Source organism: Gossypium hirsutum, chromosome D02 (assembly GCF_007990345.1).
Source record: "Gossypium hirsutum isolate 1008001.06 chromosome D02, Gossypium_hirsutum_v2.1, whole genome shotgun sequence".
Lineage (NCBI taxonomy): Eukaryota > Viridiplantae > Streptophyta > Magnoliopsida > Malvales > Malvaceae > Gossypium > Gossypium hirsutum.
The window spans coordinates 4,255,473-4,278,783 of record NC_053438.1 but is presented as its reverse complement, the minus strand read 5'-3'; the positions used below and the strand labels follow the sequence as shown (position 1 = coordinate 4,278,783).

The 23,311-nt window shown below is 34.9% G+C and overlaps 3 protein-coding genes and 1 long non-coding RNA gene across 6 annotated transcripts; 1 reads left to right on the top strand and 3 right to left on the bottom strand.

Moving 5' to 3' along the window:
* Positions 1–4,706: 4,706 nt before the first annotated feature.
* LOC107927695 (uncharacterized) lies at positions 4,707–5,945 on the bottom strand. Its single transcript, XM_041089414.1, has 2 exons — positions 5,184–5,945; positions 4,707–4,991 (listed from the first exon to the last, which is right to left on the bottom strand). Exons 1-2 carry the CDS (start codon positions 5,943–5,945, stop codon positions 4,707–4,709), a joined length of 1,047 nt encoding a protein of 348 aa, XP_040945348.1.
* Positions 5,946–9,653: 3,708 nt separating this feature from the next.
* Positions 9,654–10,350, top strand: LOC121214443 (uncharacterized). Its single transcript, XR_005910054.1, has 2 exons — positions 9,654–9,789; positions 10,070–10,350. It is a non-coding gene; the product is annotated as an uncharacterized lncRNA (long non-coding RNA).
* Positions 10,351–10,555: 205 nt separating this feature from the next.
* Positions 10,556–16,324, bottom strand: LOC107927742 (uncharacterized). 3 transcript variants are annotated; one of them, XM_041088095.1, is made up of 4 exons: positions 15,641–16,324; positions 15,018–15,117; positions 14,647–14,789; positions 10,556–13,083 (listed from the first exon to the last, which is right to left on the bottom strand). In XM_041088095.1, the coding sequence occupies exon 4, from the start codon at positions 12,624–12,626 to the stop codon at positions 10,818–10,820; it is 1,809 nt and encodes a 602-aa protein (XP_040944029.1). In that variant the 5' UTR covers positions 12,627–13,083; positions 14,647–14,789; positions 15,018–15,117; positions 15,641–16,324; the 3' UTR covers positions 10,556–10,817. The 3 variants fall into 3 exon arrangements, with proteins under 3 accessions (XP_040944029.1, XP_040944030.1, XP_040944027.1); XM_041088096.1 differs by having other exon boundaries at positions 10,556–14,882; XM_041088093.1 differs by having other exon boundaries at positions 10,556–14,789.
* A 2,584-nt stretch (positions 16,325–18,908) lies between these two features.
* Positions 18,909–21,746, bottom strand: LOC107927740 (uncharacterized). The gene has a single exon (XM_016858843.2). The coding sequence runs from the start codon at positions 20,474–20,476 to the stop codon at positions 19,187–19,189; it is 1,290 nt and encodes a 429-aa protein (XP_016714332.1). The 5' UTR covers positions 20,477–21,746; the 3' UTR covers positions 18,909–19,186.
* Positions 21,747–23,311: the final 1,565 nt, after the last annotated feature.

The following is a 23,311-nucleotide window of genomic DNA, read 5'->3' as shown; positions in this document are numbered from 1 at the left end:
GTATTTTGGTCCAATTAAGTACCTAAACTTAGCTTGTTGATTTAAACTAATACTTAGTCATTTGAAAGTACCAATTTGAACTAAAAAAACCATGTTTTAGAAGTTTGTCATTTGTGACTAAAATTTAAGTCATTAAACGTGTTTAACAATTAACTTGAATCAGATCATATTAAATTAAATTAATTATAAATAAATCTATTTATAGGTTGAAGGCTTAATATTAAAATTGTCCTTTAAAATGTACTCGTTTGCTTAAATAAGCACCTAAACACTTTTTTGATCGATTTGAGTATCTAAACTATATTTTTTTTACATATGTACCTCGTTAGTCCTTCATTAGTCAGCCGTTAATCAACCTTGGTCAATGATGATGTGGCTCAATCACCAATAGAAATGTGGCAAAATAAAGAAATTAGAAAAATTATTTTTCTGTAAAAGACACAAACCAATTGGTACATTAAAGATAACTAATTTGGTTATTTACACTTTAGGGTTTCAAAGTATAAACAAAATTCTAGAGTGGAAGAAGGCCATAAATAAAATTAAGAGTCCACTAAACCAAACTAACAAATACAAAACCTTCACCCACAAACTTATAATCCTATTATAAGAAAGCAATCCAATACATGAAGGGAAACACCAATTTCAGGCTCAAAATTTATTTTTTTGAGGGTCATTTTCCCAAACATGTGGTGGATAGATTTGAAGGGAATTGTGAGACAAAGAATCAATGTTGAAGAAAGAAAGGAGGGAATTTTTTTTTTATGAAAATATAATTGAGGGATTAGCAGAGGGAGAGGGCTGGGTGAGGATGGTGGGGGACAGTAGGAGAGGGACGGCTGTGAAAATATTTCTTAATATTATTTTTCATTAATATTAATATAAAATCAAAAAATAATTTTAATTTTTCTAAGTTTTTTATTTTTTGGAATTATTTTACACAAAGAATTAGATGGTTTACTTACGTGGCTTTTTTTTGCCACGTGCTTATTAGTGATTGGGCCACATCATCATTGAACATTGAACAATGTTGACTAATGGCTGACTAAGGGAGAACTAACAGGGTACCAATGCGGGAAAAAATTACTTTAAGTACTCAATTTGGCAAAAAAAAATGCTTTAGATACCTATCGGAAAAAATGAATATAATTTAGGGGGCAATTTTTATATTAAGCCTAGACTGAATTGGGTAGTGTGAGGGCAAAGTTTAAGTTTAGGGTAGATGCGTTGATGGGCTAAATTGTGCCGGGCTTGGGTTGGTCTTACTATTTTTCATTTAGGGCTTTAAAATAAATTTTGGTATAATTATCTTCAAATCCCTTGACTTTGATTAAAACTTTTCTAACTAATAGTCCCACAATTGGTTGCATTGAAAGTGAGGCAAGATTTTAACTCCATTAGAAGGAAACTCTAAAGATGCAGATCTTGTCTTCCCATATTGGTGGCGAAGTAGATCGAAGAAAGCAGATCTTGTCTTCATGTATTGGCGTGAAGTAGATCGAAGGTAGCAGATCCTGTCTTCTTATATTGGTAGGAAGTGGATCGAAAATACAGATCTTGTCTTCCCATATTGGTGGCGAAGTAGATCGCAGAAAGCAGATCTTGTCTTCATGTATTGGCGTGAAGTAGATCGAAGATAGCAGGTCCTATCTTCCTATATTGATAGGAAGTGGATCCAAGATACAAATCTTGTCTTCCCATACTGGTGGTGAAGTAGATCGAAGAAAGCAGATCTTATCCCTGTATTTGACAGTGGAATAGATTGAAGATCAAAGATGGCAGATTTTACCTCCCTGTGACTACAGTGGAGTACATTGAAGCTGATAACTCTATCTCCCTGCATTTGACAGTGGAATAGATCGGAGATTACAGTCTTATCTCCCTAAGCAGTAGCGGAGCAGACGAAACCACAGTCTTATCTCCCTAAATAGTAGTGGAGCAGACTAAAAACACAAATCTCATCCCCATGGAATCGTAGCAGAGTAGATTGAAGCTACAAGGCGTATCTGAAGTTGCAGTAGAGCAGATCGAAGAATCATAAGACGCAGTGGACTAGAATGAGGTTACTTGAAGAAGATGAGCACCAAAAAGTCAAGACTCGGCAAGACCGGGCAAAATTGGCCCTTTTGATGTCTTTGCTCTATTCTCGTTACACGAAAATAAGCAAAGAGGGGCAGCTGTATGAGCCCATTTTGCCCGGGCCCAGTGCAAAACAAAAACAAAATAAAAATAATAAACCCAAAATTAACAGTCCATTTACAAACTCAAGCCCAAACCCAAATAATAAAAAAACCTAGCCCAGGGAACTAAAATTTTAGCAGCAGAAAACCTTGGCTTTTCTTTGCGCCGCATGCCTCATCGTCTGCCACTCCCAACGCCGCGTGCTCTGTCAGGCACCTCTTCGCATGCTCGCCGCCACCGTTCGCCCATCACTGGCCCTTCACGCGTGTCAGACCTCCTGCAAGAACAAACAACAGTCCAAACAACAAAACAACAAAAGAAGAAGTTTAAGTTCTTTTTTAAATCGGCTATAAAAGGCCGAATCAAAGGATTGTATTTTGGGTTCCCGATTTTTACGAATAGAAATAAAAAAAAGCAGAAACTGTTTATAATCTTTCTTTTTCTTTTTATTATTATTATTTTTCTTTTTTAAAAAAAACGAAAATAAAAAAGGAAAGCAAAACTTACCTGAGGGAGATTCGCAGCCCCGTCGTCGGTAGTCCTTCACCGTCGTCGGATTCGCGTTCAAAGGAGGGGGATTGAACCACTTTCTTTCGGACCCTCGGGTCAAGAAAGCCCAACCCTTGAATACACCGCGAAGCGAGGGCTAAAAAGGCCATCTTTTCATCACCGGCCTTTGGCCTCGGCGGCGGCGCGACCGTTCGTCGGCAATGACCATGGCCGGATAATGGAGGGGGCTGAGAGGGCTTTCAGTTTCTTTTTCTTTTTGTAACAGGGGCTGCAAATGAGGGTTTCTAAATTTTTCTTTGTTTAAATAATAAAAACAAAACGGCGCCGTTTAGGGGAAGAGATCTGCGCATTCTTGCCCTAAGGGTAATTTGCGCATTTGGTCCCTCCATCTTGCACTGAAGCGCAATCTGACCTTTTATTTTTTTAATTTGGGGCTGCGAATTCTGTGTCTGTTTCAATCTGGTCCTTAGACCATGCGCAGACTCTCACTGCGTTTAGGTCTGGGGAATATTTCCCTATAGATCCCTCACGCTTCGAGCGTGTTTCAGTTCAGTCCCTTGCAGCCTGTTTCATTTATTTACAGTTTCGACCCCCCAGATTTTTGTTCGTTTCCAGTTTCATCCTTGGTTCTTTAATTTCTTTTTTTCTTTTAAATTGCTTTTGTTTATTATTATTAGTTTTGTTTGTTTTGATTTCATTTTTATTTGCTTTCTAAACTGTGTAATTTTTTATATATATTATTTCATTTAAATAGTTTTATTTCATTTTATTTTTACGTATTATTTATATTAAACCATTTTTGTTTATGTGTATTATCTTAAAATTTCTTTTCTATATGACATTCCATATTTTTATATATATACTATCTCCTTTAAGATGTATTATATGTTAATTATTTTAAAATTGTTTGGTACCTTTTATTCGACTTTGCTATTTGTCTTAATTTATTTATTATCCATTCCAAGAATTCTTATATATTCTTTTTATGCTTTCATATGTGCATATATATTATTATTTATCTTAAAATTTGTCATATATAATATTTTTAAATTGTTTTGTATATGATTGATTTTTTTTCTTTTCAAAATTTCTTTTATTTATTTAAGACTCATTTATTATCTTTTAAAAAATTATCTTACATTTATTTATTCTAATTTACTTTATACTACTCATTTTGAAGTTACATATATGTTATTTAATTTATTCATCTTTGTTTATTAATACCAATGTTTAAATAATGTATGTTGAGTGATTATTTTCATTGTGTGTGCCATTGGTGTAATCTTATTCATGTATCATTACTCTGCGATTATTATTGCATTGTTAGTTCACGTCCTTGTATTGTAAATTAAGCATCAACATAGTTATCCAACTTAGATTGCTTTATCATTTTTTTTTTCTAAATAAAACAAATCCATCTCGTTCGAGTATTGTACTCGCAACTATTCAAAAAAAGAAAAGTTTTAAATTAAGGCAATATTTCGCGTTTGGAAACTCGAGAAAACGTGCCCTAACGTACTGGGTTTCGATTTCTCGTTTGACTAAATAGCCAAATATCCTCTTAAAGCTTCAAGGTATGGTTTCATTAAACTATAAGGTGATCTTGGTTTCGATGGTTTAGAGTATCGTGTCCTAACGTGCTGGATGTGATATTCCTTCGGAACAAGAGAATCTTATGTTTCAATTCACGTTATCAGAGTTTCTTTTAAGGATCGTATTTTTTAAAACTCTTCAAATTTTCAATTTTCGACACTAAGACACTAATTAATCAACTAGGTACCAATTTTGGGCGCATCGAGGGTGCTAATCCTTCCTCGTGCGTAACCGACTCCCGAACCCATTTTTCTGAATTTCGTAGACAAAAATCGTTGTTTTAATAAAATCTAAATCGTTTATTAAAAACAACCGTTTTACGAGGTGACCCGATCACACCTCATCAAAAAAGATTGGTGGCGACTCCCGTTTTCATTTTTTTTTAAATCCAAGTCGACCCCGTTTTTATCAAAAAAATGGTGTCAACAATCATCTTTGGTCTTCCCACTAAAAGTGAGTCTTAAATTATAATCATGATAGGAATACTTGATCTCACTTGCTACCATTAGCTCTCCAATACGAATTTGTTCAACAACATCAGTAATCAAATTCGAAGGTTCATCCACCACTTCCTCAGACCTCTCATCATAGCCTTCCGGCATAATTGTTCCACCCCAAATTTCTCTATCAGTTGCACAACGTACATGAGCAATATAACGGCAACGAGAAGCAGGACAACGGTAACTGCCATACCTTATATCAACTTCCTCGTAACAAATTTTTCACATCCAATCCTCAACTTGATTTTGTCGAAGAGAATAGGAAAGAGAAATCGTGTGACGATGTCGTGTTATCATGATGTGGCGTGGCAATGAAATGCAATTCTTGTGGACAAGGAGGTGACATGTAGCACAGAAATAGAGGGAGTGATCTCCGTCAGTGCCACAAAAATCACAAACAAACGACATTTTTCTAGATATAAGCATCCACGGGTGTTCATGACTTGCCACCGTGATTTTTAGTGCTGGAAAAAGGAAATCAGCAAGCGAAAGATCAAAGTTGCAAAGAGAGCAGGAATAAACAAACCCCTTCCATCGGATTTTGCACAAAGAACAACTACATTTCTGGGGATGAGTAGGCGGTTGTGACAAGAGAGTAAGAGGATGCTTACGATCGTAGGGGTGATTAATCTCAAGGGGTAGTTCAGCACATTCCTTATGAAGGTTAAAATCTGTGCAATCTGAGCAGTGGTAAATTGGACCAGATATTGGTTTCTGACATCCGGAGCAATGAGACTTGACTTCGTTGTTATGATTTTGAATGAATAACAAAGGATGGGGGTGCAAAGAATTAGGAAAATTTGCAGCAATGGATGATTGAAGCAAAGCACAATTGATGTGCAGAGCGAAACTACAATAATTACACTTATAAAAAAATCCTCCAAAGTCCTTCCAAAAGAAACGGCACCAATTTCTGCCCCCAGAAAAAGGTGATTCTGGAAAAAGAGTGAGAGGGTGTTTGGGGTGGAAGGGATGCTGAATCTTGGGGGCTAACTCTAACTCAGCACATCCCTTGTGAAGATAAAACTCACATTGATTGCAGCCATAGCTCCAGCCCACTACAGGTTTCTCACACACAAGGCAAAGAGCTACTTTGCTTGCAACACTGTGAGCTTGGATGAAGACCAAAGGATGGTGATGGCCGAAATGTTGAATTTCCATCTCTCTTTCTTTCCAACTCTCAGATATTGTGAAATTATTTAGAAGAAGAACAAAAATAAAATTATTCCAGGCCTCATGGTTAGTAGATTCTTTTCTTGGGTGTTGGTTTTGGTCTTCATAAAGAAAGGAATATATTGATGCTTTGCCCAATTTTCAAAATTCTAAGCATAGTTACAGATATAATTAAGCAAATAAAGAAAGCAAGAAGAAAGAAACATCAGAAAGTACGAGGAAGAAGGAAGTAGGAGAGGACACTTTTCTTCGAAAAATTTCGTTGCTTGCTCTCCATGTTTCGTTCGAATGATACCAGTCCCGATGTTAACAAGTATACATACATTCCGGAAGCAAAACTAAGGGTGTGCAATAGTCGGGTCAAACTGACTAAAGCAATTCAACAGGTTGATTTTAGTTTTGTCAAGTATGTTGTAGGTCCGGTAAATTTGCTTTCATTTTGGAAATCCAAAATCAAATTAATCGACTTTCAATTTCATATAGCGAATTTTGTCATATTCACAAGTGAATTTCGTATTTATATTCTTTATATTATGTTTCTCTTTTCAACAAAGATTTTTTATTTTGTTTGTCGGATTTTTTTTCTTTCTATCTCCTCGCTTAAATAAATCCCTTTACTTGCCTAAGTCAACAAAGAAGATGGTTTAAAATAGAGTTGTCTATGGGTCAAATTAGGTCAGGCCTTAATAAAATTTTAGGCCCAATTGATAGGTTTGGTCTGGCTCATCCGTATTTTATTTTTATATAAAAAATTTTAAAAATATAATACACCAAATACACTTAAAACATTAAAATAAATGTTTCCTAACAAATTGAAAATAAATTAAAATAAAAATGTTTTTACTTAAATAAAACGAAGATAGGTGCAACTTGACAAGCAAATGTCTCTAAAATAGTAGCAAAATTGACAATAAAATAAGAGTTATACAATATCCAAACAATAACAACATAATAGTGAAATGACAACAAACTAATGAAAAACAACAAGAAAATGTTTTTTTTAGCAAATACGAACCCGGTCCAAGCCAAAAAAAACCTTAATCGAGGTTCGACTCATTTTTTTGACTATTTTAGATTAATACTATAACAATCGAATTAGCGATTAAACCAATCAAATCATCAATTTTTAGTTGAATAATCGATATCAGTACAGTTGTGACCAAATCCAATTAATTAGAAATGCATCATTCATAAGTTGTAGGTGAAATACATAACTAGAAACTACTAAAGAAACATATCTACTTAATTGATTGGAAGATATGAAATAGTTTAATATCAGTTTAAAATTATTAAAAATTAAATTTTTTACTATTAGTATAAAGATTCATTTGTTTTTTAGTATTTTTTTTATAAAATTTATTTTTACATATTCTTTTACCCACATCAACAATGTATCATAATATAATATTTATTAAAAGTTAAATTTTATTGTTAATATATGAACTATACATAAATTAAGGATTTAATTCTAAGGATTAAAAGTTAAATGTATTTAAGAATTAATTTGAATCGATGTTATTCAATTTCAAATAGCGAATCTTGTCATATCTATGAGTGAAAGGAAAAATTAATATTAACGTTATATTTACAAAAAAAATTATTTAGTATTTTTTACCAAGATTATTTAGTAATTCAATCATAGGTAGAGCAGGAAATTGTTCATGATTAATTTGATTATATTGATTTTATAGAGAATTTGGTTCTATTTTGATTCGTAAAAGAGTTTGTTAAATCTTTGGATTGGATTTAATTGATCAATTGCTCACTTCAAAATAAATTCGAAATTAAAATATTTTAATAAAAATGGTTAGCATAAATGAAAACGAAAATGGGAGTCGCCACCGATCTTTTTTGATGAGGTGTGATCGGATCACCTCGAAAAGTAGTTGTTTTTAATAAATGATTTGATTTTATTAAAACAACAAGTTTGGTCCACGAAATTCAAAAAAAATGGGTTCGGGAGTCGGTTACGCACGAGGAAGGATTAGCACCCTTGATACGCCTAAAATTGGTACCTAGTTGATTACTTAATGTCTTAGTGTTGAAAAACTGAAAACTTTAAAGAGATTTAAAATACGATCCGAAAAAAACTTGAATGACATGGATTAAGATTTAAAAGGATATTTAACTATTTGGTCAAACGAGGAAAATCGAAACCCAACACATTAGTGTACATTTTCTCGAATTTCCAAACGTAAAGTATTGCCTTATTTTGAAATTTTTAAAAGGATATTTGGCTATTTGGTCAAACGAGAAAAATTGAAACCCAACACATTAGGGCACGTTTCCTCGAACTTCCAAACGGAAAATATTGCCTTTATTATTATTATTTTAGAAAAATCCTCATTTCGAGAAAACGACACGTCATATCCAATACGTTAGGACACAACGTATTGAGTTCCCGATACGAGAATACATGCCGAAAAAATTACTTATTTAAAAAGACATTTAATTATCTCGGGTTTAGAAAAGGGTATCACGCCCAGTAAGTTAGGACACGATATTTTCAAATCTCGAGATCATTTAAAACTTGAGTTTGAAAAGATTAGTGCATTTAGATTTATCGTGAAAATCGAAACCCAGTAAGTTAGGGTACGATATTCTCGAATCTAAACACGAAATGCTATTTTGAAAGTCGAAACTTATGCATCAAAATAAATTAGTGGTAGAAATAAAACACGAGGTTAATATGCATACAAAGCAATATTGAATGCGATAATATAAAAATAATGCGAGCAATAATAATAAAATGAATGAATAAAAGAGACAAATTAATAACATACAAAATAACAAATATATGAACAAGTAAGGTTAAAACATTCTTTTAAAACACTAATGAAAACATAAATAAATAAATAAATAAATAAATAAAGAGAATGAATAAAATTAAAAAAATAAAAAGATGTATATATATGTATATATATGCATTTAAGAAAATAAAATAGGTATATAGATATATGTATACGTGTTTGTAAATTAAAAACATATATATAAAAATATGAGTATATATATACATACAAATAAATTATAAAGTTATATATATGTATATGCGTGTATATGTATACAAAATGTATATAAAAATCATAAAATATAAAAAATATATATAAGTATGTATATATATATATAAATAAATTATAAAAATATGTACGTATAATATGAAAATGCACGCATGCACATATATATATAACAAAATTAGAAATTGCAAATATATGTATATATATATATGAGGAAATAAAAAAATAAAATAATAATAATAATCATAATAGATTTATTAATAAAATAACCAAAATAACGAAAAAGGATCGAATTGAAATTTTAAATAAAATTTGGGGTTAAATCATAAATAAATTAAAGGAAAAGAACTGTTCTGAACGCACATGTAACATGGAGGGACTAAAAAGGAATTTAACCTTTCCGCCAAAATGACGTCGTTCCAACAGAGACCAAATCGAAATAAAAGAAAAATAATTGGGTCAAAATTGCAAATAAAAGTAAACTGCATTAAAAAAAAAAGAAAATACGGAAGGACCAAAACGGAAAATATCTCAAAATTCAGAAAACACGCGGATCCTGTAGCGGTTCGGGTTTCGCGCGCGGGTTTGGGAGTAAAACGACGTCGTTTTGGGTGTTTTGGAGCTGACCAAAAACGGCGCCGTTTCACAGGGGTATAAAAATCATGTTTTGGGAAAAAAAATCATTTGAGCATTGAAAAGAAAAGAAAAAACAGAAGAAAGAAAAAATTTCTCTCTAGGTTAAGTCTAGATTCCGGCAAGGCCCACCGCTCCGGCGTCGCGCCGGCCACCGTACAGGGTGGCCGGAAATTTCAAAAAAGGTAATTTTTTATATTTTCTTTTTTGCACGAATATGAACTCTTTTTTTGGGGAAAAAATAATAGAAATAAATAAGTAATAAAAGAAAAGAAATATAAGCGAAAACCACCTTGGTGTGAATCTATTCGTTTGTTTTTTGAATCTGTTTTATATTTTTTTTGCTAAAATGTTCTTACAAAATCAAAAGAAAACCCCCCATTTTACCAACATAAAGTATGGTACCCCCCTTTACATCGGTTTATGCTTGGTCATTTTACAAGATTTTTTTATTATTTGTTGCAGTCTTTTCTTCTTGTAGATGACAGTGCAAGTGGAGGGCAGGTGCGGCTGTAGCAGGTGGCCGGTGGTATCGGTGGCAGAGGGTTGGTGGCTGAAGACCCTAGGTGCGGCGCACCTAGGGTTGCTGCTACTTGTTCTTCTTTTTTTTTTTTGAACATGGGCTAGGGTAATTGATGTATTGGGTTTGGGCTTGCTGTTTTTGGGTTTAATTTAGTTTGTTGGGCTGGGGTAAATTTGGGCTTTGTACACACATCATCAAAATAAATAGCTCGTTAATTTTTTCACTTAGTTCCGGATCATCTGATAAAAATTAAAAGTTAAAAAACTAACCAAAAGAAAAGGGATTTTTTATTTTTAATATTTTGAGGGCAAAGAGAAAAAAGGGACATTTTGCCTAAATTGAATTTAGTCTTTTCTAAGTTGTGAATAGTAAAATCTGATGTAAGAATCAAATTTGCAAGGCTGAATTCCAAATTTTAGAAAAAGATATAAAAGATCTAAAATAATTTTAAATAAAAGTTAAAAGCATAAGAAGCAAATAGAAACGTGAAAGATAAAGATGTGTGGTTACAAATCATGTTTCATCTAACACAACCTTCTACTGTTCAAACAATCACCATTAACATCACATCATGCAGATTACAACAACTAAGGCCATCACCCATTTTTACCAAATCTCCTACACCCTTCCACACAACACCACACACCTGTGATGTTGCGCCTTCTCTGTTTCTTAAACTTGAGTGGAATATCATTCAAATGCTTCAGGGAGATTCCAAAGGCAATACCAGTGGACGGTAAAGTTGCATTCGGATTCTTTACATTCTAGGGCCTGCCCATTGCAAACCTCACCACATACTATACATGGAGGGCAATTCCAGATGTTTTTCACAACAGTTAATAGATGTTCATGGCTATAGTCTTTCAATTTGTTCCCAAGCTTCATATATGGGAGATCCCCAATAGCACAATTGAGATGAAGAGAGTTATCACAATCAGCACAGTAGTAAAACCAATCATTTGGCTCTCTTTCTTTCTCGCAGAGATCACAGTAAAATTGAGAAGGCTCAGAATCATCAGAATAAGTCAAAATAAGAGGATGCCTGTCATACTTGTACCAAGCAGTGAGTGGTAGTGTTGCACAACCTACATCTAAACTGAAATCACAGCGCCTCATGCATCTATATGCAACATCCCATGATGGTAGTTCTCTGAAACAAGCACTGCAACTCGTTCCCTCTTTGTCGTGGAAAAGAAAGAGTGAATGCTCATGACTTGGGTGCTTCAAGGTGTCCGACAATAACATACATTGAATGTCAATTTGGAAGCTGCAATCTCCTTCGTAGCATCTGTACCTAAATCCTTGATACACACAACCACAAGCATCGCACTGTGAATAACCGTACTCATCGTCTGAGTTTGAGAGAGTAAGCAAATGCTTGTGAAATGGGTGTGGCATTTCTTTAGGCAATTCAGCGCAATCTTTGTGGAGAAAGAACTTGCATTGCTCACAACTATAAAAAGGAGTTGATATAGGTCTTATGCACCCATCGCACTGACTATCATCATCTTTGGTCTTCCCACTAAAAGTGAGTCTTAAATTATGATCATGATAGGAATGCTTGATCTCACTTGCCACCATTAGCTCCCCAATACGGATTTGTTCAACAACATCAGTAATCAAATTCCAAGGTTCATCTACCACTTCCTCGGACCTCTCATCATAGCCTTCCAGCATAATTCTTCCATCCCAAATTGCTTTATCAGTTGCACAACGTACATGAGCAATATAACGGCAACAAGAAGCAGGACAACAGTAATGGCCATAGTTTATATCAACTTCCGTGTAACAAATTTTGCACATCCAATCCTCAACTTGAATTTGTCGAAGAGAATAGGAAAGAGAAATCGTGTGACTATGTCGTGTTATCATGATGTGGCGTGGCAATGAAATGCAATTCTTGTGGACAAAAAGCACACAGGTATCACAGTGATAAGGGGAGTGATCCCCGTCAGTGCCACAAAAATCACAAACAAACGACATTTTTCTAGATACAAGCATCCACGGGTGTTCATGACTTGCAACTGTGATTGTTGGTGGTGAAAAAAGAAAATCATCAAGTGAAAGATCAAAGTTGCATAAAGAGCAGGAATAAACAAACCCCTTCCATTGGATTCTGCACAAATAGCAACTACATTTCTGGGGATGAGTAGGCGGTTGTGGCAAGAGAGTAAGAGGATGCTTACGGTCATAGGGGTGATTAATCTCAAGGGGTAGTTCAGCACATTCCTTATGAAGGTTAAAAATAGTATATGTGCAATCTGAGCAGTGGTAAATTGGACCAGATATTGGTTTCTGACATCCGGAGCAATGAGGCTCGATTTCGTTGTTATGATTTTGAATGAAGAACAAAGGATGGGGGTGCAAAGAATTAGGAAAATTTGCAGCAATGGATGATTGAAGCAAAGCACAATTGATGTGCAGATCGAAACTACAATCACTACAATTATAAACAAATCCCCCAAATTTCTTACCACACAAATCGCAAATTCCTGACATATAACGATCTGAATTTGGCAGAAGAGTGAGAGGGTGTTTGGGGTGGAAGGGATGCTGAATCTTAGGGGCTAACTCTAACTCAGCACATCCCTTGTGAAGATAAAACTCACATTGATTGCAACCATAGCTCCAGCCCTCTACAGGTTTCTCACACCCAAGGCAAAGAGCTGCTTCTGGGTCTACTTCTTCGCTTGCAACAGTCTTGACATTTGAAGAAGACCAAAGGATGTGGATGACTGAAATGTTGAAGTTCCATGGTCTCCCCCTCTGTCCTACTCTCACACTCACTCATTCCCATTACAAGAAAACCCTTGAGTTTGCTTCACTTTACTCTACCCTTTGTGGTATACTTTCTTAGGTCTTGCTTTTGTCCTTAAAGAGAAGAATCATTTTCGTCGTATACTTGTGAGACTATTTGTCAATATTTCTTTTCCCATAATAGCCCAGCATTTCCATTCTAAGGATAAGAATATGGAACATTCAATTTTCCCATAAATTTGTTAGAGTTTGAAAAAGAAAATAATAATTTTTTTTATAATTGAGTTTTGTTTAAATTAATTAAGAATTTGAAATATATTTACTTTAATCAATCTTTATTAAAATGCGTCTTTAATAATATACTTTAAGTTTTAAATATATATTTTAAGTTTAAAATATATATTTTAAGTTGAAAATTTTAGTATATATTTGCTTCAATTTTCTTTATAGTTTACATTTCTTATAATTAATTTTAATTTTTTATTTTTAGTACATATTTAATATATTCATGCATATCAACATTTAGAGCATCAACAATTACATGACAATATTTATAAGGAATTTATCTTGAATTAATTTTTTAAATATAATCAACATGTGAAATATTATTATAGTGACAAATAAAGATTCAAAAGCTATGCCACATTGTTATAACCTATATATATATATATGATTTTTAAAAAATATGAAAAGAATTGAGAACATCAACAAAAAGAAATTAGGCAACAAAGTTAAATTCCCTAATGGTTGAGCATGTATATGACAAGATTTTCCTAGAAAGAACATTAGAACGAATGTAATTGATTAGTAGAGAACTCCAGAACTAAAGAATGTCACCGAACACAAGTCGTCTCTAAAAACTATCATCGAAACGAAATCCAAGCGAAATCAGGATGTGAACTCGAAAGGCTGAGGGGGTTAAGGTTCATCATCGACGGCCATAACTGATGAGGAACACTGTTGAATGCTGCTGATCCGGCTTTCCTTTCTTGAGGGATTTTAACAAGCTTATTATGGAATCATGTTTAATGTCCTCTTGATCGATGTTGGATAAGGGTTGGTGGGTTAAGGATGATTTCGATTGTCTTCTCTTCAACTAAAAGGTGTTTTCAACTCGAGTAAGCTATGATTTTGACTGGTGGTGTTTAGGGGTGATAAGAACATGTTTTAACCTAAGGATGAGTAAAGAGGGTGTGTAGGCAACTTTCAAGAGTGTTTAATTATGAAGGTTTTGATGTTGCTCCTTGTTTTGGCATATGATATTTGGGGTTGTAATTAAAGAGTCACGGAGGCAATAGGTTTGCAGTTACTGCATTGCTGCCAATTTGTTGGATGCTTCTTTTATGGTGTTTATTTAATTTCTAAGGGATGCTCACAAATTGACAACATGAGATGATGTCTTGAAGTTGATCTCTTTTTCGATTTGTGTCATGAGCTGTGGTGTTCGCAAGTGTCATTGTGGTTATCTTTTTGATGCTTCCCTATGGATGTTGTGGTTTTTGTATCAGTTTTAATTTTATTGCAAGGAATGTTTTTCTTCTATATGCGGAAGGTTTGGTTCGGTGTTGTCTTGGTAGGTTGTAAGACTCAGACGGTAAGGAGACAATTCGAGGAGTCTGCAATGTTGACCAGACACAACAGTTTGATATTACTAAATTCATAGCACAACCACTGACCCAAAGCTACAATACAGTTACAAAAAGAGAGGGGAAAAGGTGCGACAAACATCAATCACAAACAGCCGAGTAAAAACAGAACCTACCTGCTCTGGCTCTGAGTAAAGGACAACCCAGTCCTAGAACTGCCAAACCAATGAAATGACTCTTTTGATGTCTTCATAAACTTCTTCATCAGTAGTTCCTAAAGCTCCAAACCAAGTCCTAAGCATTCAGCATGTTGGATAACCTACATAAAAGCGTTCAATGTTATATTTCATATTTACTCCCGGGTAATGCTATTTTCTCCACCAATTTGTGTCCTTTCTGAAACCTCAGAACCCTAATTTAAAAAAAACGAAAGAACAATAAAAACATTGAGCATGACTAACTATCCACAGAAGCAAATAAGAAAACCAAATTCTAAATTTCACGAAAGAAACCAACTACTACAAAACTTGAGAGCATCAGGAATAACCATTCTCTTAGTCTTATCATATGGTGCAGGATTCCCATCGTAAGCCTTCAATTTCAAACGAAAGCTGCCACTCCATGCTTAGTCTTTGCGAGGAATCATCCTGCAATCAAAGCGAATATCAATTACCATAAGGAAAGTCAAAATGAAGCCCAGTTATATACTTCACTTCATATATGCTGAAGCCAAACGCATTGCCTTTGCACCATAAGATTCATAGACCTTGTCAGCTATTAGTTTTCTCTCAATCCAACAATAATAACCTCAAGCACACTCATTCTACTCTCTTTCACTTCGTCCCTACATTTTACCAATAACCAACTATAACAAAACACACAGATCTCTAATAAGAAAAATCAATAGCAAGCTCTCATTATTAATTTTGATATCAAACATAACTAAACACACAGATTCCTTTGGTTCTTTTGCAATATTTATTCCAATATCCAAATCATAGAACTGCAAATAAATGGAAAAAAATCTCTCAAAAAGTTTATAATAAAGGCTTCCTAAATTACCAAGCATCAAAAACCCAGAAATGTCCATCCTTTTCATTCACAGACCAAATAAAGAACTATGAAAACACACTAAAAGGGAAAAAAAATCTCTCAAAAAGAAAAACACACCCACGAATGGTACGCCAGAGGATGTTAGAGGAGCAGGAAACTGGATGAGACCATGAGAAGGCTTAGTGTTCATACGCTTCCTAAGAAACCTCATGAGATTCATCTTCTGGCTAACCAATCCACCCCACATGCATATCTCTTTACATCTCACCACCACTACTTTTTGACCATTCAGCAACTCTTTGGCCAATATGGAAGCCAACCTTCCCAGCATGTGATGCCTTGCATCCACCGCTACCCTTTTGGAGCACATGCCTCACCCTGAAACCATCTCTTCTTCTTCCTCTTTGCTTGGTAGCTTAGCTTAGGCCTCTTTTTAATGGAATTGGCATGGCTGACCTCGTTTTAGGAATAGTTATTCATATGTTGGATCCTATGGAAGAGGCGGTGGGAGTTGAGTTTATCAGAGCTGATAGCTTCCCACGCCTGCATGCTTCCCTGATTCACACTAGAGTTGTAGATTCCTTGCAAATAAAAAGAGAATTTTATAGGAAATCTCAACATAATCACTGTAAAAAAAAAGGTATTCTTGATCGTTTATGAACTAAAAATTGAGAAATAATGCAAAAAGGATTGTGATTGTCGGTGACAGAAAATTAAGTTTTACTTTCAACATAATCACTAGAATTGTTATTTTCTGTCAATAATTAGTGTTTGCTCCGATCTGGTAGATAAAAATGAGAGCATTCAATGGTTATTGGAAAAGTAAGGGAAATATACATTTTGGTACTTGAACTTAGCTTCAGAGTTCAAATTGATACCTAAGGTTTTTTTTTTCAATTAGGTACTTGAACATGAATTCAAAGTTCCATTTGGTATTTTGGTCCAACTAAGTACCTAAGCTTAGCTTCTTGATTTAAATTAATACCTGAATTTGATTTTTTTATCTAAATTAATACTTAGTTATTTGAAAATACCAATTTGAACTAAAAAACTATGTTGTAGAAGTTTGTCATTTGTGACTAAAATTTAAATCATTAAATGTGTTTAACAATTAATTTGAATCAGATCATATTAAATTAAATTAATTATAAATAAATCTATTTATAGGTTGAAGGCTTAATATTAAAATTGTCCTTTAAAATATACTCATTTGCTTAAATAAGTACCCAAACATTTTTTTTGATCAATTTGAGTATCTAAACTATATTTTTTCTTACATTTGTACCTCGTTAGTCCTTCGTTAGTCAGCCGTTAATCAACCTTGGTCAATGATGATGTGGCTCAATCACCAATAGACATGTGGCAAAATTAAAAAAAATAAAAAAAAATTATTTTTCTGTAAAAGACACAAGGCAATTGGTACATTAAAGATACTTAATTTGGTTATTTGCACTTTAGAGTTTCAGAGTACAAACAAAATTCTGAATTGGAAGAAGGCCATAAATAAAATTAAGAGTCCACTAAATCAAACTAACAAATACAAAACCTTCACCCACAAACTTACAATCCTACTATAAGAAAGCAAATCCAATACATGAAAAGGAAAACACCAATTTCAGGCTCAAAATTTATTTTTTTGAGGGTCATTTTCCCAAACATGTGGTGGATGGATTTAAAGGGAATTGTGAGACAAAGAATCAATGTTAAAGAAAGAAAGGAGGAAATTTTTTTTTATGAAAATATAATTGAAGGGTTAGCAGAGGGAAAGGGTTGGGTGAGGATGGTGGGGGACCGTGGGAGAGGAACAGGGTGTGAAAATATTTCTTAATATTATTTTTAATTATGAGATGATTTACTTATGTGACTTTTTTTATACAAAGAATGAGATGGTTTACTTATGTGGCTTTTTTTTCCACGTGCTTATTACTTATTGGGCCACATCATCATTAATGTTGACTAATGGTTGACTAAGGGAGAACTAACAGCGTACCAATGCGGGAAAAAATTACTGTAAGTACTCAATTTGACAAAAAAAAGGTTTAGATACCCATCTGAGAAAATGAATATAATTTAGGGGGCAATTTTTATACTAAGCCTAGATTGAACTGGGTAGTGTGAAGGCAAAGTTTAACTTTAGGGTACAAATACGGGGAGTGATCTCCGTCAGTGCCACAAAAATCACAAACAAACGACATTTTTCTAGAAACAACCATCCACGCGTGTTCATGACTTGCAACTGTGATTGTTGGTGGTGAAAAAAGCAAATCATCAAGTGAAAGATCAAAGTTGCATACAGAGCAGGAATAAACAAACCCCTTCCATTGGATTCTGCACAAAGAGCAACTACATCTCTGGGGATGAGTAGGCGGTTGTGACAAGAGAGTAAGAGGATGCTTACGGTCACAGGGGTGATTAATCTCAAGGGGTAGCTCAGCACATTCCTTACGAAGGTTAAACAATTTAGGATAAGTGCAATCTGAACAGTGGTAAAATGGACCAGATATTGGTTTCCGACACCCCGGGCAATCAGGCTCGACTTGCTTGTTATGATTTTGAATGAAGTGTAAAGGATGGGGGTGCAAAGAATTAGGAAAATTTACAGCAATGGATGATTGAAGCAAAGCACAAGTGATGTGCAGATCGAACTCACAATCAAAACAATTATAAACAAATCCGTCAAAATTCTTACCACACAAACTGCACACGGTTAGGCCCCCAGAATAAGGTGATTTTGGAAGACGAGTGAGAGGGTGGAAGGGGTGGAAGGGATGCTGAATCTTGGGGGATAACTCTAACTCAGCACATCCCTTGTGAAGAAAAAACCGACATTGATTGCAGGCATAGCTCCAGCCCTCTACAGGTTTCTCTTTCTTTTCAAGAAAGGGGGTTTTTCTTAATATTTTGAGGGCAAAGAAAAAAAAAGGATTTTTTTGCCTAAATTGACTTTATTCTTTTCTAAGTTGTGAAAAGTGTTGATTTATCTTTGAAATGAAATTACAATAAAATCTGGTGGAAAATTCAAAAAATTTAGGATAAGATCTAAAATAAATAAAAAATTATTTTCTAGAATTTAGGCATAATAATATTATTTTGAATATGAAGTATAAATGCTTACTGATTAAGTGAAATAAAATGAACCTACATTGTAAAGCTAAAACATATGTACACTTTTTTTTATGGCAGGTTGATTTAAGGTTACAAAATCTTGATTGATTTATGTCACAAACCTCATACATTTCTACTTTTTAAAAATAACAAGATATACCAAATTCGATCTTCAAATGCTAAATTTAAGATTTTTAGATAAATAAAATTGAGAAATTATTTATACATTTCATGGTCTTAACATTCACTCACAATTTTTATGAATGGAGGAATAGAAAGATAATAAAAATATTTTCTTCTCATCACTAATTTTAGATAAAAGTTGAAAGGATAAGAATCAAATAGAAAAGTGAAAGATACAGTTGTGTGGTTACAAATCATGTTTCATCTAACACAATCTTCTACTGCTCAAACAACTATCATAAACATAACATAATGCAGAATACAACAACTAAGGCCATCACCCATTTTTACCAAATCTGCTACACCCTTCCACACAACACAACACACCTCGCATATTGTGCCTTCTCTGTTTCTTAAACTTGAGTGGAATATCATTCAAATGATCCACTGGAGATCCCATTCGCAATACCGATGGACGGTAAAATTGCATTCAGATTCTTTACATTCTAGGGCCTGTCCATTGCAAACCTCACCACATACCTTACATGGAGGGCAATTCCAGATGTTTTTCACAACAGTGAGTGGATGTCGATGACCTGTACCTTTGATTCTGTTCCCAATCTTCATATATGGGAGACCCCCAACAGCACAATTGAGATGAAGAGAGTCATCACAATCAGCACAATAGTAAAACCAACGATTTGGCTTTCTTTTTTCTTCGCAGAGATCGCAGTAAAGTTGAGAAGGCTCAGAATCATCAGAAAAAGTCAAAGTAAGAGGATGCCTGTCATACTTGTACCAAGCAGTGAGTGGTAGTGTTGCACAACCTACATCTAAACTGAAATCACAGCGCTTCATGCATCTATATGCAACATCCCTTGAGTGTAGTTTTCTGAAACAAGCACTGCAACTCGTTCCCTTGTTGTTGTGGACAAGAAAGAGTGGATGCTTATGACTTGGGTGCTTCAAGGTGTCCGACAATAACATACATTGAATGTCAAATTCGAAGCAGCAATCTCCTTTGTAGCATCTGTAGCTAAATCCTTGATACAGACGACCGCAAGCACCGCATACTGAATAACCATACTCATCGTGTGAGTTTGAGAGGGTAAGCAAATGCTTGTGAAATGGGTGTGGCATTTCTTTACGCAATTCAGCGCAATCTTTGTGGAGAAAAAACTTGCATTGTTCACAACTATAAAAAGGATTTGATATAGGCCTCATGCACCCATCACACTGGCTATCATCTTTGATCTCGCCACTAAAAGTAAGTCTTAAATTATGATGATGGTAGGAATGTTTGATCTTACTTGCTACCATAATCTCTTCAATACTTATTTGTTCAATAACATCAGTGATCAAATTCGAAGGTCCATGCCTCTCATCATAGCCTTCCTTGATAATTGTTCCATCCCAAATTGATTTATTGGTTGCACAATGTGCATGAGCAATATAATCACAACCAGAAGCAGAACAACAATACCTACCATAACTTGTATCAACTTCCGTGAAACAAATTCTGCACATACAATCTTCAACTTGATTTTGTTGAAAAGAATATGAAAAACAAATCACGTGATAATGTCGTGTTATCCTGATGTTGCGTGGCAATGAAATGCAATTCTTGTGGACAACAAGGTTGCATGTAGCACAAAGATAGGGAGAGTGATCTCCGACAATGCCACAAAAATCACAAATAAATGACATTTTTTTGGATATAAGCATCCACGGGTGTTCATGGCTTGCATTGGTGATTGTTGGTGGTGAAAAAATATAATCAACTGAAAGCTCAAAGTTGCAAAGCGAGCAGGAATAAACAAACCCGCTCCATTGGATTTTGCACAAATAGCAACTACATTTCTCGGGATGTGCTGGTCGCTGAGGCAAAAGAGTAAGGGGATGCTTACGGTCACAGGGGTGATTAATTTCTAGGGGTAGTTCAACGCATTCCTTATGAAGAGTAAAGAATGTAGGATAAGAACAATCAAAACAATGGTAGATCGGACCAGATAATGGTTTCTGACATCCGGAGCAATCGCGCTCAACTTCCTCGTTATGGTTTTGAATGAAGTGTAAAGGATGGTGGTGCAAAGAATGAGGAAAATTTGTAGCAATGGATGATTGAAGCAAAGCACAATTGATGTGCAGATCGAACTCACAATCAAAACAATTATAAACAAATCCCTCAAAATTCTTACCACAAAAACTGCACGCGGTTATGCCCCCAGAATAAGGTGATTTTGGCAGAAGAGTGAGGGTGGAAGGGGTGGAAGGGATGCTGAATCTTGGGGGCTAACTCTAACTCAGCACATCCCTTGTGAAGATAAAACTCACATTGATTGCAGCCATAGCTCCAGCCCTCTACAGGTTTCTCACACCCAAGGCAAAGAGCTGCTTTGCTTGCAACACTGTGAGCTTGGATGAAGACCAAAGGATGGTGATGGCTGAAATGTTGAATTTCCATCTATCTTTCTTTCCAACTCTCAGATACTGTGAAATTATTTAGAAGAAGAAGAACAAAAATAAAATTGCTTCATCAAATTAGTCCAGGCCTCATGGTTAGAAGATTCTTTTCTTGGGTGTTGGTTTTGGTCTTCATAAAGAAAGGAATATATTGATCCTTTGCCCAATTTTCAAAATTCTAAGCATAGATATAGATATAATTAAACAAATAAAGAAAGAAAGAAGAAAGAAACATCAGAAGAAAGTATGAGGAAGAAGGAAGTAGGAGAGGACACTTTTCTTGGGAAAATTTCGTTGCTTGCTCTCCACGTTTCATTCCAATGATAGCGGTCCCGAGTTAACAAGTACACATACATTCAGGGAGCAAAACTAACACCATGTTTGGTTGGGTGTATTGGCTAGGTGGCCCTACCTAATCCCCCCTTATTCCTATGTTTGGTTCATGGTATTGCTAATACCATTGTAATACATTACTGACCTAATCGGTGAAATCCACCGATTTGTAATCCGTCCCTTTTGCCCAGATTAGGCGCCGCTTCAGTTTTCCCTCTCTGTTTTACCCTCCCATAGGCTTCCCCTTTGTTTCTCTTCTGTTCCTTCTAGCCTCTGCCGATTTGCTCCCTCCATTTCTTTTCTTTTCTTTTTCTGCCCTCTGTTTATTTTCTTTTCTTTTCTGCCGTTTTGCTCCCTTTGTTTCTCTTCTTTTCTTTTCTGTCGATTTGCCAGTTTCTGCCGATTTCCGAGTTACTGCAACTGAAAGGTAGGTTTCTAACTCTCTGTCAACCTTCTTACTGTCTTTTGTTTTTTCTGCATGTAAGCAGATTCGAATCACTGCCTTGTTAGTGCCCTTTTCATTCGTGTCTAGACACTCATCGTCTTCTCTGAGAATCGATTTCATTTGTCAGGTAAAATCCCCATATTTTGCCTATTATTATTTCCCCTTTATTTGCATTCTTGCCTGTTGATTTCTCTGTTCTATTTTTCTTTCTTTACACCTAAGTTCGTCGGCAGTTGTTCTTCAAGACACACTCCGTTGGAGCTGCTTAGAAGCTAGTAGCATTGTTGTAAGCTTAGTTCATCTCTTTCTTTGCCGTGTTTCATTTTTAGACTGCAACTTTCTCTTCTTTCCCCCTCTCTTGTAATTTAAGCAGATTTTATGTTGCTATAGTGATTTGGGTTTTTCTTTTTCTGTTTTAATCTTTTTTACAGAAAGAAGTGATGCTTTTGATGAATTGGGTATCGATATTTCTATGGTTTTTTGCTCTTTTTTGTCCAAAAGAAGTTGCTTTTTCAACCGAGGATTGCATTTAGGTAAGCAATTCTCTTGCCCAAATAGTGAAGACATTGTATTCAGAGCGATTTGTGTTAATTTAAAGCATAGAAGATGGAAATTCTTGGATCAAGTGTTCCCAAGTCTTACAAATGCATTGGTGAGTCGTGTTGTTGGCGAGTTTCAGAACTCACCTCAGTTAGCCTTGGAATTTTACGATTGGTTTGGGGAGAAAAACAGTTTTAGGAAAAGATGATGTTATGATGATTGTTTCTGTTTTGTTTATAAGTTGGATATGCATTCAGGGGCCTGCACGTTCTTGAATTGGCCTGTTCTTTCCTTTCTCATTACCTAGAGCTCTAAATCTCATAGGTTCAAAGGAGTAGACATTTGACAGTTAAAAGCTCTTGCAACACTGATCTAGGAAGATGATGGAGCATTTCGGTTCTGATGCAAGATGTTTCCACCTGATGCAAGATGTTTTGAAATCTCAATGTTTGTTTCATTTCTCTTTTCAATTCCAACATTGCAATGTGTTTTTCTCGTCTTTGTTTGCCTAATAAAGCAGGTACCTTTTTGTTAAATTTTTTCTTGATCTGTTGGCCAAGAGTTTGGGCTAAGATTTGCATTTCAACTTTAGGTATTATTCTTGTTTATGCTGTGGAGACTCGTATCTATATATAAACTAAACTATTGAACCACTTCTGAGTAATTTGCAAATAATGAATGAATCAACTTCTCAAGCTAGTATTAAGTTGTGTCACTTTCATCTGCGCATAATGTGATGGTTTGATAGTTGAAATTATGGATGATCTGAATCTAGCTGT

What these genes read in the sequence shown, in the direction of transcription:
- LOC107927695 (XM_041089414.1), bottom strand. Translation starts at nt 5,945, where the DNA reads ATGGAAATTCAACATTTCGGCCATCACCATCCTTTGGTCTTCATCCAA. An exon ending in TATCTAGAAAAATGTCGTTT is followed by an intron (nt 4,992 to 5,183) that starts GTTTGTGATTTT and finishes ATTTGTTACGAG; the next exon opens with GAAGTTGATATAAGGTATGG.
- LOC107927742 (XM_041088096.1), bottom strand. Translation starts at nt 12,626, where the DNA reads ATGTCAGGAATTTGCGATTTGTGTGGTAAGAAATTTGGGGGATTTGTT.
- LOC107927740 (XM_016858843.2), bottom strand. Translation starts at nt 20,476, where the DNA reads ATGCTTATATCCAAAAAAATGTCATTTATTTGTGATTTTTGTGGCATT.